At 44.2% G+C, this 15,494-nt stretch overlaps 1 protein-coding gene across 1 annotated transcript in view; it reads left to right on the forward strand.

Annotated features, from left to right (window-relative positions):
- Positions 1–6,035: 6,035 nt before the first annotated feature.
- The window catches only part of olfm1b (olfactomedin 1b), a 31,292-nt gene continuing 21,833 nt past the window's right edge, over positions 6,036–15,494 (forward strand). The window contains exon 1 of the mRNA XM_083641871.1: positions 6,036–6,149. Coding sequence (XP_083497997.1) covers positions 6,084–6,149 — 66 coding nt within the window. The 5' untranslated portion in view covers positions 6,036–6,083. The remainder of the gene's footprint in view (positions 6,150–15,494) is intronic.

Below are 15,494 nucleotides of genomic sequence, written 5' to 3' on the forward strand. Positions count from 1 at the left end.
GTGACATCATCTCTCTATCTGTGACATCATCTCTGCAGAGCTCTATCTGTGGCATCATCTCTCTATCTGTGACATCATCTCTGCAGAGCTCTATCTGTGACATCATCTCTCTATCTGTGACATCATCTCTGCAGAGCTCTATCTGTGGTATCATCTCTGCAGAGCTCTATCTGTGGTATCATCTCTGCAGAGCTCTATCTGTGACATCATCTCTGCAGAGCTCTATCTGTGGTATCATCTCTACAGAGCTCTATCTGTGACATCATCTCTACAGAGCTCTATCTGTGACATCATCTCTGCAGAGCTCTATCTGTGGTATCATCTCTACAGAGCTCTATCTGTGACATCATCTCTGCAGAGCTCTATCTGTGGTATCATCTCTACAGAGCTCTATCTGTGGTATCATCTCTACAGAGCTCTATCTGTGGTATCATCTCTACAGAGCTCTATCTGTGGCATCATCTCTACAGAGCTCTATCTGTGACATCATCTCTACAGAGCTCTATCTGTGGTATCATCTCTACAGAGCTCTATCTGTGACATCATCTCTACAGAGCTCTATCTGTGACATCATCTCTACAGAGCTCTATCTGTGACATCATCTCTACAGAGCTCTATCTGTGACATCATCTCTGCAGAGCTCTATCTGTGGTATCATCTCTACAGAGCTCTATCTGTGACATCATCTCTGCAGAGCTCTATCTGTGGTATCATCTCTGCAGAGAAAGTGATGAATGGGAAGAATAATGGCAGTCTGCCGGAAAGGAGAGACACAAATTCTATTAGGGCCTAAATTTAAACTGGAAGTCATTTGCTCAGTGTGTTTCTCTCTCTCTCTCTCTCTCTCTCTCTCTCTCTCTCTCTCTCTCTCTCTCTCTCTCTCTCTCTGTGAATAATTTAATTAATAAAGAAATTGGACCCTTCTCAAATTTTGGAAGATTAATCAACATTTTTTGTTCAACTTTGATAATTACGCCATACCTCAGCTGTTAATTCTAAAATTACAAAAAGTGGTACAGAGGGAGAGAAAGGGGGGGGGGAGAGAGATGCAGATAGAAAAAGAGAAGGAGAGAAAGAAAGAAAGAAAGAAAGAAAGAAAGAAAGAAAGAAAGAAAGAAAGAAAGAAAGAAAGAAAGAAAGAAAGAAAGAAAGAAAGAAAGAAAGATAAATCAGTCAAGCTCACCCATTTAATGTACTGTACCCTCACAGACCATTAGCAGAAAACTTTAAAATTTACATACATACATACATACATACATACATACATACATACATACATACATACATACATACATACATACATAGACAGATAGATAGATAAGGTATTCATGTGAGCAGCCTCGACACCGGTACACTCACAGAACAAACGTCCCTGAGGTGATCTGCCCTGTTTGAACAGCTATTTCACCAAACAGCTCTCTGGAGGTGCTCCGTCATCTCAGTTTGCTTTGACAAACAGTATCTTTGATTCTAGTTCCATTCAACACATGTTTACTGCCACCCACCAGGAAGTGAGAACATACCTGATACCTGATACCTGATGCAGCATTTGTGTGTGTATCCCTTTAAGACCGCGAACCGCGTTAACGCGGTTCGCGGTCTTAAAGGGATACGCACACAAATGAGGGATATACACGCAAATGCTTCATCAGGTATCAATGGGTTAATTTGAGAGAAGGGAAAAATAGAGATAGTATATATGGTAAGTAGGCTATGCTATAGGAGTAGCTGTGTGCTAATTAGCTCTATTAGAGCTGGCTCACTGCTCTTACTAATGTAACATTTTTGGAGACACTTGTGTACATTATGCCATACACTTTCCTGACTGCATATACAATACTACAATACAACAATAGAACATATAATAGACTGGACTAAAGGGTCTGCTATGCTCTGTGGCATCCACCATGGCTCCACTGCTAATAATGTATTCTTTTGAGACAGTCTAATGTTGGCTGAAGTGCTAGTGAGATGTGCCTCCTTTGCCCAGCGTGTGGGCTGCACCGTACACCACGACGCAGGGAGAGCTCCACACCTACACCTCCTCTCACCACGACGCAGGGAGAGCTCCACACCTACACCTCCTCTCACCACGACGCAGGGAGAGCTCCACACCAACACCTCCTCTCACCACGACGCAGGGAGAGCTCCACACCAACACCTCCTCACACCACGACACAGGGAGAGCTCCACACCTACACCTCCTCTCACCACGACGCAGGGAGAGCTCCACACCAACACCTCCTCTCACCACGACGCAGGGAGAGCTCCACACCAACACCTCCTCTCACCACGACGCAGGGAGAGCTCCACACCTACACCTCCTCTCACCACGACGCAGGGAGAGCTCCACACCTACACCTCCTCTCACCACGACGCAGGGAGAGCTCCACACCAACACCTCCTCTCACCACGACGCAGGGAGAGCTCCACACCTACACCTCCTCTCACCACGACGCAGGGAGAGCTCCACACCAACACCTCCTCAGACCACGACGCAGGGAGAGCTCCACACCAACACCTCCTCAGACCACGACGCAGGGAGAGCTCCACACCAACACCTCCTCTCACCACGACGCAGGGAGAGCTCCACACCAACACCTCCTCACACCACGACGCAGGGAGAGCTCCACACCTACACCTCCTCTCACCACGACACAGGGAGAGCTCCACACCAACACCTCCTCAGACCACGACGCAGGGAGAGCTCCACACCAACACCTCCTCACACCACAACGCAGGGAGAGCTCCACACCAACACCTCCTCTCACCACGACACAGGGAGAGCTCCACACCAACAGCTCCTCACACCACGACGCAGGGAGAGCTCCACACCAACACCTCCTCTCACCACGACGCAGGGAGAGCTCCACACCAACACCTCCTCACACCACGACGCAGGGAGAGCTCCACACCAACACCTCCTCTCACCACGACGCAGGGAGAGCTCCACACCAACACCTCCTCACACCACGACGCAGGGAGAGCTCCACACCAACACCTCCTCTCACCACGATGCAGGGAGAGCTCCACACCAACACCTCCTGACACCACGACGCAGGGAGAGCTCCACACCAAGCAGCAACACCTCCTCTTGATGGAGCATTCGGTTTCCATTACTCACAGAATTCATTCCCTTGCCCCATAATCAAATCCTCATTGAGTGCCCTGTTGCTCGCACTGCAAGTCTCTCTCTCTCTCTCTCTCTCTCTCTCTCTCTCTCTCTTTCTCTCTCTCTCTCTCTCTCACACACACACACACACACACACACACACTCATCAAACTTATTTAATGGGAATAAAGGCGGTCATGCCTGGCTCCGTCCTGGCAGTCTTAGATGATATAACTGTATTACAGAGAACACAATAAGAAGCACTTTAAGCAGTCAGAGTGAGTAATGCACTTTCACTCTCTCATCTTCAACAAAACATTGTGCTACTATTAAAGCATAGATATATAGGCTTCTCGCTTTAACCATTATCTCTTTCAGATGACTAAAGTCAATCTGCTGCAGCAGAGACATGGAAGTGCGTTGGAGAAGGAGCTGTCTTGATGCCATTACCTCCTACGGAGAGAGCAGTAGCTAGGCTAATCAACTGTAATAGCTCTATGCATCTCAGTGCCTCCATGAGGGATGGCGAGACGTTTAGCCAGCGCCTTCAGTATGCAGGGAGCTAAGTGAGAGCTGTTGTTGTGTCTGAGCCTACAATATGTGCCTTTCAGCCATCAGTGCGTGTGATGAGGTTCAGATAGGAACCACATGCAGGTGATGAGGTTCAGATAGGAACCACATGCAGGTGACGAGGTTCAGATAGGAACCACATGCAGGTGATGAGGTTCAGATAGGAACCACATGCAGGTGATGAGGTTCACATAGGAACCACATGCAGGTGATGAGGTTCTGATAGGAACCACATGCAGGTGACGAGGTTCTGATAGGAACCACATGCAGGTGACTAGGTTCTGATAGGAACCACATGCAGGTGATGAGGTTCAGATAGGAACCACATGCAGGTGACGAGGTTCTGATAGGAACCACATGCAGGTGATGAGGTTCAGATAGGAACCACATGCAGGTGATGAGGTTCAGATAGGAACCACATGCAGGTGACGAGGTTCTGATAGAAACCACATGCAGGTGACGAGGTTCTGATAGGAACCACATGCAGGTGATGAGGTTCAGATTGGAACCACATGCAGGTGATGAGGTTCAGATAGGAACCACATGCAGGTGATGAGGTTCAGATAGGAACCACATGCAGGCAGCCGTGGAAGAGCTCCAAAACTATTGTGAAGAGCTCATTGTTGACATTATCTATGGAGCAAGTGTTGCACTGCCCACACAGAAACAGACTGCACAGCCTTATAGTAGTGGGTCCAAAACCCGTACCCCTAGGGGTATATGGAGGTACTACAGGGGGTACTTGAGAGAAAGGGGAGCATGCCAGAATAAATAATGAAAATAAATGTGAAGTTAATGTGAAAAGACTTTTCTAAATAAAAAGAGAATTATAAAAGAAAAAGAAAATAAATGAAACATTAAAATGAATCTGCTCCGGAGGCTACTCTTTCACTCCAATTCTTATTTAGTAATGTTATATTCTTCAAAAGGTGGATTATCATTAATTCACTGATATGCTATAGTTTTATTTCGCAGTTGTTTAAGTAAAATGTTGTAGTCTGGTAAAGGGGGTACTTGGATTCAGAAATCAGGGAAAGGGGGTACTGAAATCTGAGAACCACCGTCTTAAAGGAATAGTTCACCCAAAAATCCTCTAGGCCTGCTCACCCTCACGCCAAATGAAACAGGTGAAGCTTGTTAGTCCACACAGGGAGGTCACAACTTGGTAGCAGCCTTCTCCAAAACAGCTGAAGTGAATGGGGATTGGGGACGAGTTCCAAAACTAAACAGCCTACACTATTATCTGTTTTAAACTAAACAGCCTACACTATTATCTGTTTTAAACTAAACAGCCTATACACTATTATCTGTTTTAAACTAAACAGCCTACACTATTATCTGTTTGCAAATCAATCAGCTGTACTTCAGATTTGCACAAAATGATGGTGTCCCACTGACTTCAGTTGTTTTGGAGAAGGCAGATATGGAGTTGTGCTGCATCCTGTGTGTGTTATGTGGACACACACACATGCACACGCACACGCGCGCACACACACACACACACACACACACACACACACACACACACACACACACACACACACACACACACACACACACACACACACACACACACACACACACACACACACACACAGTTACCGAGTAGAAGTAGTTGTGCATATTGTTATGGATTTATAGGGTAAAATAGTTACAATAAGAATAAAAGATAAAAACAAATCAAATGAAAATACAAAATAAAACGTATTGTAGCCTAGTTTCATGAGGCCATGAGGACTTTGAGCATATTGTTTTGTCAGAATCAAATTGACTTATTCACTGCAATCAATAAGCATAGTAAGTTAAAAAAAAGTCATGTTGGTTAGGCAAGAGGGGCAAAAAAACATTTGTTTATGGTAGGTTGAATATATTAAAAAATAATCATTTTCAACACTGGCAATTTAAATCTCCCTCTCTGGGCGATGCTACTTCCGTTTCAGCACCATGAACAGCTCCGTCACTCTCATTTCTTCACCGAGAGAGAGAGCCTACACGGCAGCTCGAGGCGGGGAGGCAAAGTTTTGGCCATACCGGAGAGTGAAGGTTTACAGCCTATATAGCTTATTATATACAGTCGTGTGTGTGTGTGTGTGTGTGTGTGTGTGTGTGTCTTCACCCCGATGTCCATCACAAGCCGTCGCTACTAAAGAGGGGGGCACGGAGACTGAAGAGAGAGGCTGCCGAGATGAAATAAATATGCACAGAGACGATTCCGCACAGCACAGCTCTCATTGCGTTCCGCTGCTGCTGCTGCTGCTGGGCTGCTGAGGGATCCAGAAATCATCGAGAGCGACTTGCAACGCGAAAGCGAGCCGAGCGGAGAGGACTGCTGTGCGGCCAGGGAAACGGGACTCTTACTGCATGTGAGACCGCTGTGGTCCACACACACCCGGAGGAAGAGATGCAGCCTGCGAGCAAGCTCCTGACTCTCATCCTCCTCATCTTCATGGGCACAGAACTCATCCAAGTAGGTTTTAACGCCATTTTCCCCCCTTCATTATTTATAATAAAGCTATGAGCGGTTAATTGGCTCCAGATACGACAAGAGATTACCCGGTATCGCCGGTATAACAGAGCCCCGGCGAATTAGCCCTCTACCCCGGTTTAGACAGATTAACGGGTGGGATTACATGATGTGAATACATTGACGGGCGAGGATAGCTGAAGCAAAGCCTTAATTCAGGATGTCTACCGCCGGGGCTGACAAAACAAGCCAGCAACGTGGAAATACTGCACGAATCTATCAGTTGGTTTATGAGCAAATATGTTGGGGGCTATTCCATAAACATTATGTTGCCTCTGTATGCGCGCCTGTAAGCTTAAGGCCATTTCGTTATTGCATATTACACCATGAAGCGCTCTGCTGTTTTAAGGCTCCACAATCAAAGGATGTCTCACAAATGGTCATTTGAGCATGCTCAAACACCACTGAGTTACTGGACGTGATGGAGAGAATTAAGTGCAACAAATAATGTGCAGCCAGCCAGCTCAGTGCAGCATTATTGGTTGATGATGACATGTAGTTTATTTCTGTGATTTTAATTTTTACTTTTTTTTTTTTTTTTTTTACTGGAATTAGAAATGATTGCCTGCAATCTAATAGAGGCCACACACTGGCAATTACAGCAGATAGCAGAGTTTATCAGTATGCTGCAATTAAAATTGGCTTCAGCTAGAGTTGTATTAGATTGTTGCCGACAGTATGACACATTGTCATAAACAATACTACTCAACATTATCATGGTGGGGAAGAGGGCGAGTGCACATCAGTTATTTACCAGGCCTTGCAGGCATAGGATTGATGAACTTGACAAGTTAATTGCCCTTGCTGGGAGACAAAGCCATATTTCATGGACTTCACTGTCACTAATTGTGTGAATCCAATTGCGGTTGGTTATTGAATACAAAAATAAAAAAACTGTGCCACTAAGGTACTATCAATAAAGTGATCTATTTTCCCAGTTCATTCAGCAAGTACGCTTGAACCCGCAATAACATAATCTGACACATTCAATAAAATATCTACTTCTGTAAGTACATCGCCACAGATCCTGACCCCCGCCCCCGGCTTATTTTATCTATTGGTTTTCACAAATTTATGAGAAATGTCAATCGGCTCTGAACACATTTTTTATTCGTGTAGCAACAGCAAGATTTTGACATTCATGAGAGATTTGATTTGTTTGTCAATCAATGCTATGACCTCTGCTCAATCACCAGTGAATATAAGATTTTTTTTTTTATCTCCCTGCACTAGTGTAGCAAGTTCAAACATAAGCCTGAGGATAGTTATAAAAAAATACAACCGCTCCCTCATCCAAAAACGGGCTTTTAGTAACAGTATCCAGTATAGTCTTGACATTGACATACACTACAGCAGCAGAGTGCATTAAAATGCTGACAGTTGAAGATTAGGTGATTTTGTCTGCAGTGATTGAGACAGTCAGTCAGAGGAGAGGTAGTCATGCTTGCCAGACGATCTCAGTTCCGTGCTGTACCCGCGCAGGAGAGAGTCTGGCTGCTCTTACTCTCACACTGGTCTAGCGGGGGAAAAAGGCTCCGTTATCTTTACAACCATCCACCGAAGGTACCCAAGCAGGCCTGCTTTGTTGCACAATCCAAATCTTCGTCAAAACTTGCCATTTTCAGCGTGTAGCAACGCTAGCTTGGATTGTTGTTGTTGTTTCACAGCGGCGGAGGCATTTGAGAGCGACAGGGAGGGAGCCGCTCCGACCGAGATGGTCGGCACCAATGGCAGAGCTTAGACCCGCAGCCTGCTTCCAGACAGTCAGACTAGAGGAGAGGAGGAGAGAACTTGGTGAAGTTTGGGGTTTTCGGATTTCTGGTTTGGGGCAGCTAGGGCTGACGTTGACAGTGACATTAATCTCTCTGACGGCCTGTGGGTGCAGGTCCTCTCATAAAAGGTAAGTTGATATCCACCCTCAAGCCTACCCACCCACTGCCTTCCAGGACAACGGAAACACTAGACGCTGACTGCCTCTCTCTCTATATATACGTATATATATATCGTCCTCATTAGATAGACCATCACACATCACCCTGTAGTCAGGCCAGGCCTCTCCACACCACACCACATCTCTCTTGTTGAAGCCGGAAGCAGAGAGTGAGAGGTGGACAGGTGAACAGGGAAGGGGGGGGAGGAGATGTGGAGTGAGTCTTCTTTTATTTGTGGGTTCTTCATTAGATAACAGTGTGGCCTCAGGCTTAAGAATGACACAGTCTGGCCACATGAAGCACCTTCAAGAGTGAGTCAGTTGTGCTCTGGCAGGGACACTGTGGGCTGGCTGAGCTCTATTCTTAACGCCTGCGAGAGTGGAGAGAGCGGGGAGATATAAGTAGCATGCTGACAAATCAGCGTTGTTTCTCTGACTATGTGTACATGGACTGCAATAATCCAACGATTGCCCTGATCTTAAATGCATTTTGCACGCACGCACGGCCACATTACTTGCCAATTTCCCTCTGGAATTGAACCTGAAACCCTTTTTTGTCATGTTGTATGTATGCTGTGTTAGGGGCAAACATATTGGGAGTTCTTTTTACCGGTGGCAGCCATCTTTTCTTTTGTAAACAAGTTGCGCAACACTTGCTGGAAGCAAGCGTGTGCCCGTCAAAACTCTGATAGGAATATTATAGTGCGATGAAGGTGAGACACTGCAGGTGAATAAGGTCAACATTTTAACTAATAGATATCACCATGACACTCCCCCAGTTGATTACTTACATTGAGACAATCTTTTTTTGTATTGCAAGTTCTTAAATTTGCAAATGAAAATATCGAAAATATCTATATATATATCTATATATATATATATACCGGTAGATATATATATCTATATATATCTATATATCTATATATATATATATCTATATATATATACCTCATATATATATATATATATATATATATATATATATATATATATATATATATATATATATATATATATATATATAGAGATACACACTCACACACATAGCTCTTTTTATCATTCCATAAATCAGAAAATACTCAACAACAGTCATTAAAAAAAATCTATTTTCGCCATGTTTTTAGGAATAGAATGTTCAGGCTATGAATGATGTATAAACAAACTCCTCTGTTTAAAAAAAACCTTCAGAATACAGATAGGAATAAAACTGTAAAGTTTGGTGTATGTATAAGTGCTACTGAAGTGGAGGTTTCTGGCTCAGAGTATGAGAAGGGGAAAAGGGCTTTTTACTCTTTTTACCGGCCATGTGTCTCGCCTTAAGGTGTATACGTAAGGGATAATGTATATTGAGGCGGTGATTACGGGGGAAATAATGACCGACAGGTCGATTGAGCCCGACGCGCCAGCGGAGGGCTTAATCGTTCACCTGAAGGTCATTATTTCCCAGTAATCACCGCCTCAATATACATTATCCCGCTTAGAACACGGCCTACAACTAAATCATTCAATAATCTGACAAAAATAATTATTAAAATAGATTTTTTAATAGCGTTTTCAACGACAAAGCGGTTTCATTCGTAATTGGCACACAAGACACCACAGCTGCAACTGGTTGGCCTAATTAGTAGTGTCTGCAGACAAAATGCTCTTATCAACTGATTAATCCAGGTGTGGCAGAGCAGCGGTCAGTTGTCGAGAAATAATGACCGGTGAATATTGTTGATTGACCAATCAGAATCGAGTATTCAAGAGAGCCGTGTTCTAAATGTTTAAAATGGACTTCAATAGTGTGATTAAAGGATGCTTTACCGGTAATCAACCCACTTTGTATCATTAATAATCTCTGTAACATAAACACATACGCAGTGTTTACAGAGGTAAACACTGCGCATGTGCTTATATTACCCAGATTATAGAGAGAGCTCTGTTTTCCTCACAGAGATCTCCCATTTCCTCCTCTGGCAAAGCGCTCCGTTCTGGCGCGTTTTACGTCACAACGCGTCAGAACGGAGCTGCAGGAGTTCTGCTGGAGAGGCAGAATCTGCTCCGAGGGCGACTGTTATTGTTAATTTAAATGTTTTAAGTATGTGCACAACCGAGGTGAATTGCATTGAGAGCCTTAACGAGCCTTAATGACGGAGCAGGAGCATTTTCTCCATGAGGTAAACAGAGAGAGAAGGCAAAACACTGCCCATGTGCTTATATTACCGAGATTATATATGATACAAAGTGGGTTGATTAGCGGTAAAGCCATCCTTTAAGTTCAGAATACTCCACAAGTCTTAACATTTATTTGAGGAAGCGCTCGTGCAGCAACCAGGACTCGATCATACCCCACAGACACGGCCGATATAGTCCATGTAGGAACGTCTGACCAAGCACCGCTGCCGGGAATTGAACCTGGGTCTCCGCGGTGGTATAGGCGAGTGCTTTTACCGCTACACCACCCAGACGCCCACAAACGCACAGTGACAGTCTTCAACAGATAGCTTACCTCTCCTTTATCATTCCACCGGGGGTCCATTCATTTCATTCACTTACAGTACACTAAAAAACCACAACAAAAAGAAAGTACCCTCCACTCTCCAAGAGGCTCCCTAACGAACCTGTTTGTAGACCATTGATAAAGACAGGTCACTGAAGCATTTGGCTATAATTGGCTGGTGTTCACACAGAGAAGAATAGTAAGCAGCCAGAGCAGCATCTGTTCCTCACCTAGTCGTTCCCCCCTGGCTCCAGGCCCACATCCCACAGCATCTTGACTCACCCAGACCCATAGAAAACAGATGGCCCTGCTGTAGCAGCCCTCTGACACCAGCCCACCTACACGCCAGAGCTCTGCCTGCAAGCTACCCACATGCCAAGATTCACTGTAAGGCTGCTGCTATGTGCTTTACAACAACCCCATCGCCACAATCCATGTTGGCATTTTACACGTCTGCAAAGCAGGGATATGTAACGTGTTATTTGAAACAAAACGTAGGCAAAATATGTTTCTGAAACGTGGCATTTTACATCTCTGCAAACCTCCGATCTCAAATTTGAAACGAAATGGCAGCTAATTTGAAAACCTCACTGCCTTCCCCAACATTAAATGGAAATAAAACAACTTTAACTTCAATTTTGGTTATGTTTAGGCAAGTAAAACCACTTGGTTATGGTTTGGGTTATGGTTTGGGTTAGGCTTAAATAACAAAAGCGTTAAATGTGACTTACGGTTTAAATGTAGACGTTGGAAACGGAGTGGTGTTTACGCCCTCCATCTACCACAACACCCTTACTGGCCACCGCCCCATTTCAATAGATGTGTATAACATTGATATACTCATATTTAGAAATGTCATATGCAACCAAGGGGCTAGCTCGTAGCTCTATTTGTTAAGCCAATGCGGAAGTAACTAAAACCTGCATTCTTTCGAATGGCCTGCAGTGGGTGACTCCATTGGCTGCAAAAAGAAGTCTGGTTACATGGAAGTGAATGGGAAATGACTTCTCATTTGATTTATGGCTCCAGTAAACTTTCCTGACGAGTTTATGGTCGCAATCACCATTTCATTTTCAAGTCTTCTTCAATGCAGCAGGATGTTCATTTTATAAATTATGGACCCATTTCTAGTCAAATAGATGATAAAAAAGATGCTTTGACTGACTGTGCATTGATCATGCATTGGCCAATCATGGACCAATAGCAGGCCGCCTTGTGGCTCTTATTTATTAATTTTTTTCTGACTTTCTTCCCCCAATTTCTCCCCAATTGTACTTGGCCAATTTCCCCCTGCTGCCCCGGTCATTGCTCCACCCTCTGCCAATCTGGGGAGAGCCGTTAACTAGCACCATGCTTCCTCCGACACATGCGCAGTTTCCCACCAGTTCCCTTCCCCCCCGAACAGGCACCCCAACCGACCAGAGGAGGCGCTAGTGCAGCGACCAGGACACATAACCTTAATCTGGCTTCCCACCCGCAGACACAGCCAATTGTGCCTGTACAGTATGGACGCCCGACCAAGCCGAGGTAACACTGGGGCATGAACCTGCGACCCTCGTGTTGGTAGGCAGGGAATCTACCGCTACAACCCGGACGCCCTCCTTGTGGCTCTTCTGATCCAAATTCACGTCACTTCTGGCTCCAAATAACCAGTGGTGTAAATGGGGGGAACGCGTGGCAATGGAGTTCCCAGAGTAAACATTGAGAGGGAACGGTGGGAACGAGAGGGGGAACAGCATTCCTCCTCAGGTTCCCATTAAAAAAAATCTATTTTTTTTTTAGAAGGGCAGCATGAAAGGAGCAGAGAATAGTAGGAGAACATGTATTTGAAAGCTGAATAAGCAGCATGAATATCAATGTGTCATCAGGTCTGTCATAAATAAAATCAGGGGGAAATAATCTGTAGATCTCGGCAATCTTATTTAAGAAACTGCTGTAAGAGATTTTTATGTTGCTCTAATGAGTAAAATCAATATGAAAAAACAAGCATTCAGCTTTTGATTTTAACAGAAATAATACGTGGGGGGGGGGGGGGGGGGGACCTTCCTAAGTAGGGTTCCCACAGTAAAACCTGGCTATTTCCACCACTGCAAATAACCAAGATGGTAATGGTAAAAAATGCCAACTTCGAGGCTTCAAAACGGGTGTCCAAAAACCAATGGGATCATGGTGGCTACATCCATATCTTTTTTAGGGTCTATAACATATTTTGATTCAGAAAATTCATATTCTACGTATCTGTGGATTGCAGAAAGGTACAATACCGACATTTTATTCTGGTGACCAGGCTGTTGGCAGGCACACATAACTCTTGACTTTGCTGCCCTCATTTTATCCTTTGTGCACACATGCACAAAGTTAACAACACATTCTTTTCCATTTGTTCATGTCAACATTGAACATTTGGTGCGGTTAATAGTCAAACTCAATTAAAGCCACAGGACTGTGCCAACACTACTGTACCTCTATGCTGCTCGAGCTTGAAATGTGGCACTAAGGGAACATTTTCATACCATTATGGATTTTTTTAATGTAAAAAGAAAAAATCTGTTGTAATTTCAGGTTTATGGTGAGGAAGTGAGATGCAGTTGAGCTGAGTTGCATTCTGCGTGGTGTGATTGTCAGCTGGGGTTGAAGCTGTTTATTATTCAGTATACGCTTTGTTGAAAGAGTGAGGGAAAGGGAGGGCAGAGGAGTAGGTGGATACAGTGCATTGTAGGCTGAGGGAAAGGGAGGGCAGAGGAGTAGGTGGATACAGTGCATTGTAGGCTGGAAATGTTGTTTACTTTGCCAACTACATCCCATAATAAATGCATAAGCATGGCAGTAATTACAATACCCTATATTATATTATAGGTCAAGGTCAAACTAAAGATTGGGCCTTTAATTAGGGCTGCAACTAATTATTATTTTCATTATCCATTAATCTGTAGATTATTTTCTCGACTAATCGATTAGTCGTTGGGTCTATAAAATGTCACAAAATGCTGAAAAATGTCGATGACCTTTTCCCCAAAAGCCCAAGATGACATCCTCAAATGTCTTCTTTTGTCCTGACCAACAGTCCACAACCCAAACATAACAATCACTTTACTGTCATAGAAACAAATAAACAAACAAAAAAGCACACATTTAAGAAGCTGGAAGGAGATCATTTTTTTCCTTAAAACTTTGTCTATAATCGATTGTAAAAATAGCAGCGATAATTTTCTGTAGATCAACTAATCGACTGATCGTTGCAGCTGCAGCTTTAATTAATCACTTTCTCTTTGAATCACTCACTTTCAATTGATTTCTGGGCAGTTTGATTTCTTTATTCCCTCATATTGCTCTTAGCCTCCCTTCTATTTCTCAACATGTGACTATACAGGCAGTTGTTGCTGCGTTAAATGTTGATTCCCAGAAGATGACCTCATTTTAGAGGTGAGATCCAGATAGGTTGGACTTGACCTATTATCAGTTGCTAACCTGTCAATTGCTTTGAGCATCTGCTGCTACCATGTAGGCTACCTCTAGTGACAGTGTCCCTGCTTTCATTGTGACGATGCAAGATTGACGAATCACAGAAGAGAAATTAAATCCATTCACACAGTATGCTCAGTATGAGCTGACCCGGCCCCATCGGTACTTCACACTAATCTCGAGTAGAGCTCTCATAGGAAAGGTCAGAGAGAGGTAATTATACGGAAGAGAAGATAGACAAATATAGAGGTGGAGTGAGTGCAGACTATCTTTTTTCTCATTTTTTAACCAGAAAACTACATCATGCAACAGATAGAAAGCTATGGATAAAGTGCCACTTTTGCTATTCTGGAGCCCTCGTGTATCATGCAGTACTCCAATTTAGCCCATAGGCTGGAGTATTACCCAAGTATTGATGTTGGGATCAGCACTGAGCAGACATTTCCATTTCAGAACACAATGTCTCCTTAATACACTGTTAAAAAAAAGAAACGAGGGGGAAAAAGGATATGTTCTATATCCTACCAAAACCTAATAACCATATACATCTCCGAATATGAACATGTTGTGGCTTAGCCTACACACTGAAAGGACAATGTAAATTGACACCATAAAAAGGCTTTTGATTTGGAGCAACACCCGAATCAGCTACACGATGGCGCCAGAGTCACATGTATTACCTCAATCATAAACCATAAGGCCATAAACCATCACGGCATTCTTTATACTACAGCCTACACAAAAACATATTCCGATTCATTGCAACTGCTTTTTATTTCTATTTAAATTGGACATTTTGTAGTACTTCGTGTCTGCAGTGTTTGTATGTTTAGTAGCCTTAAACTTGGCAGTGGTTGTCAATCCAGTCTTCGGCCATGTAGGCTATTCGATCTATAATTGAAAGAGGTCTTATTAATTAGCCAATTAAATTCCAGGCCAGGTTTACACATTTTGGTTGCCCGAGATCTGATCTGTCCCACCCCCGTTTGACTAGCTAGCCTATATACCTACAGTATACTGTCAACGATTAATGTATGTCAGTGGTGGTCCCACCTTGGGGGCACTGGAGCAGAGAAGCTCTCAGCATCCCGGTAGGCTATGTCCGACCTCAGCCGCACTGCTCATTGTCATTCCAATACAGTCAATGGTCATTCCCCCTGGGCCTGGGGGCACAGTGTGGGGCAGCTATGGGCGAATCAGGCACAATCCGAGATATTACCAATGAACGGAGTCCAACCTGGCTGACATCACTGCGTCTGGCAATACAGATAGCTCCGTAGCACCTCCTCCCCTTCCCCTCCCCTCTCCCCTCTCCCATCCACTCGGAGCAGGCTGTGCTGTGTGGAGTCAGTGGCACTTAATCACAGAGCGCACCGAGGCAGGAGGCGGACCGTCGGGCGAAATAACGGAG

This window comes from Poromitra crassiceps (assembly GCF_964638095.1).
Source record: "Poromitra crassiceps genome assembly, chromosome: 8".
NCBI lineage: Eukaryota > Metazoa > Chordata > Actinopteri > Beryciformes > Melamphaidae > Poromitra > Poromitra crassiceps.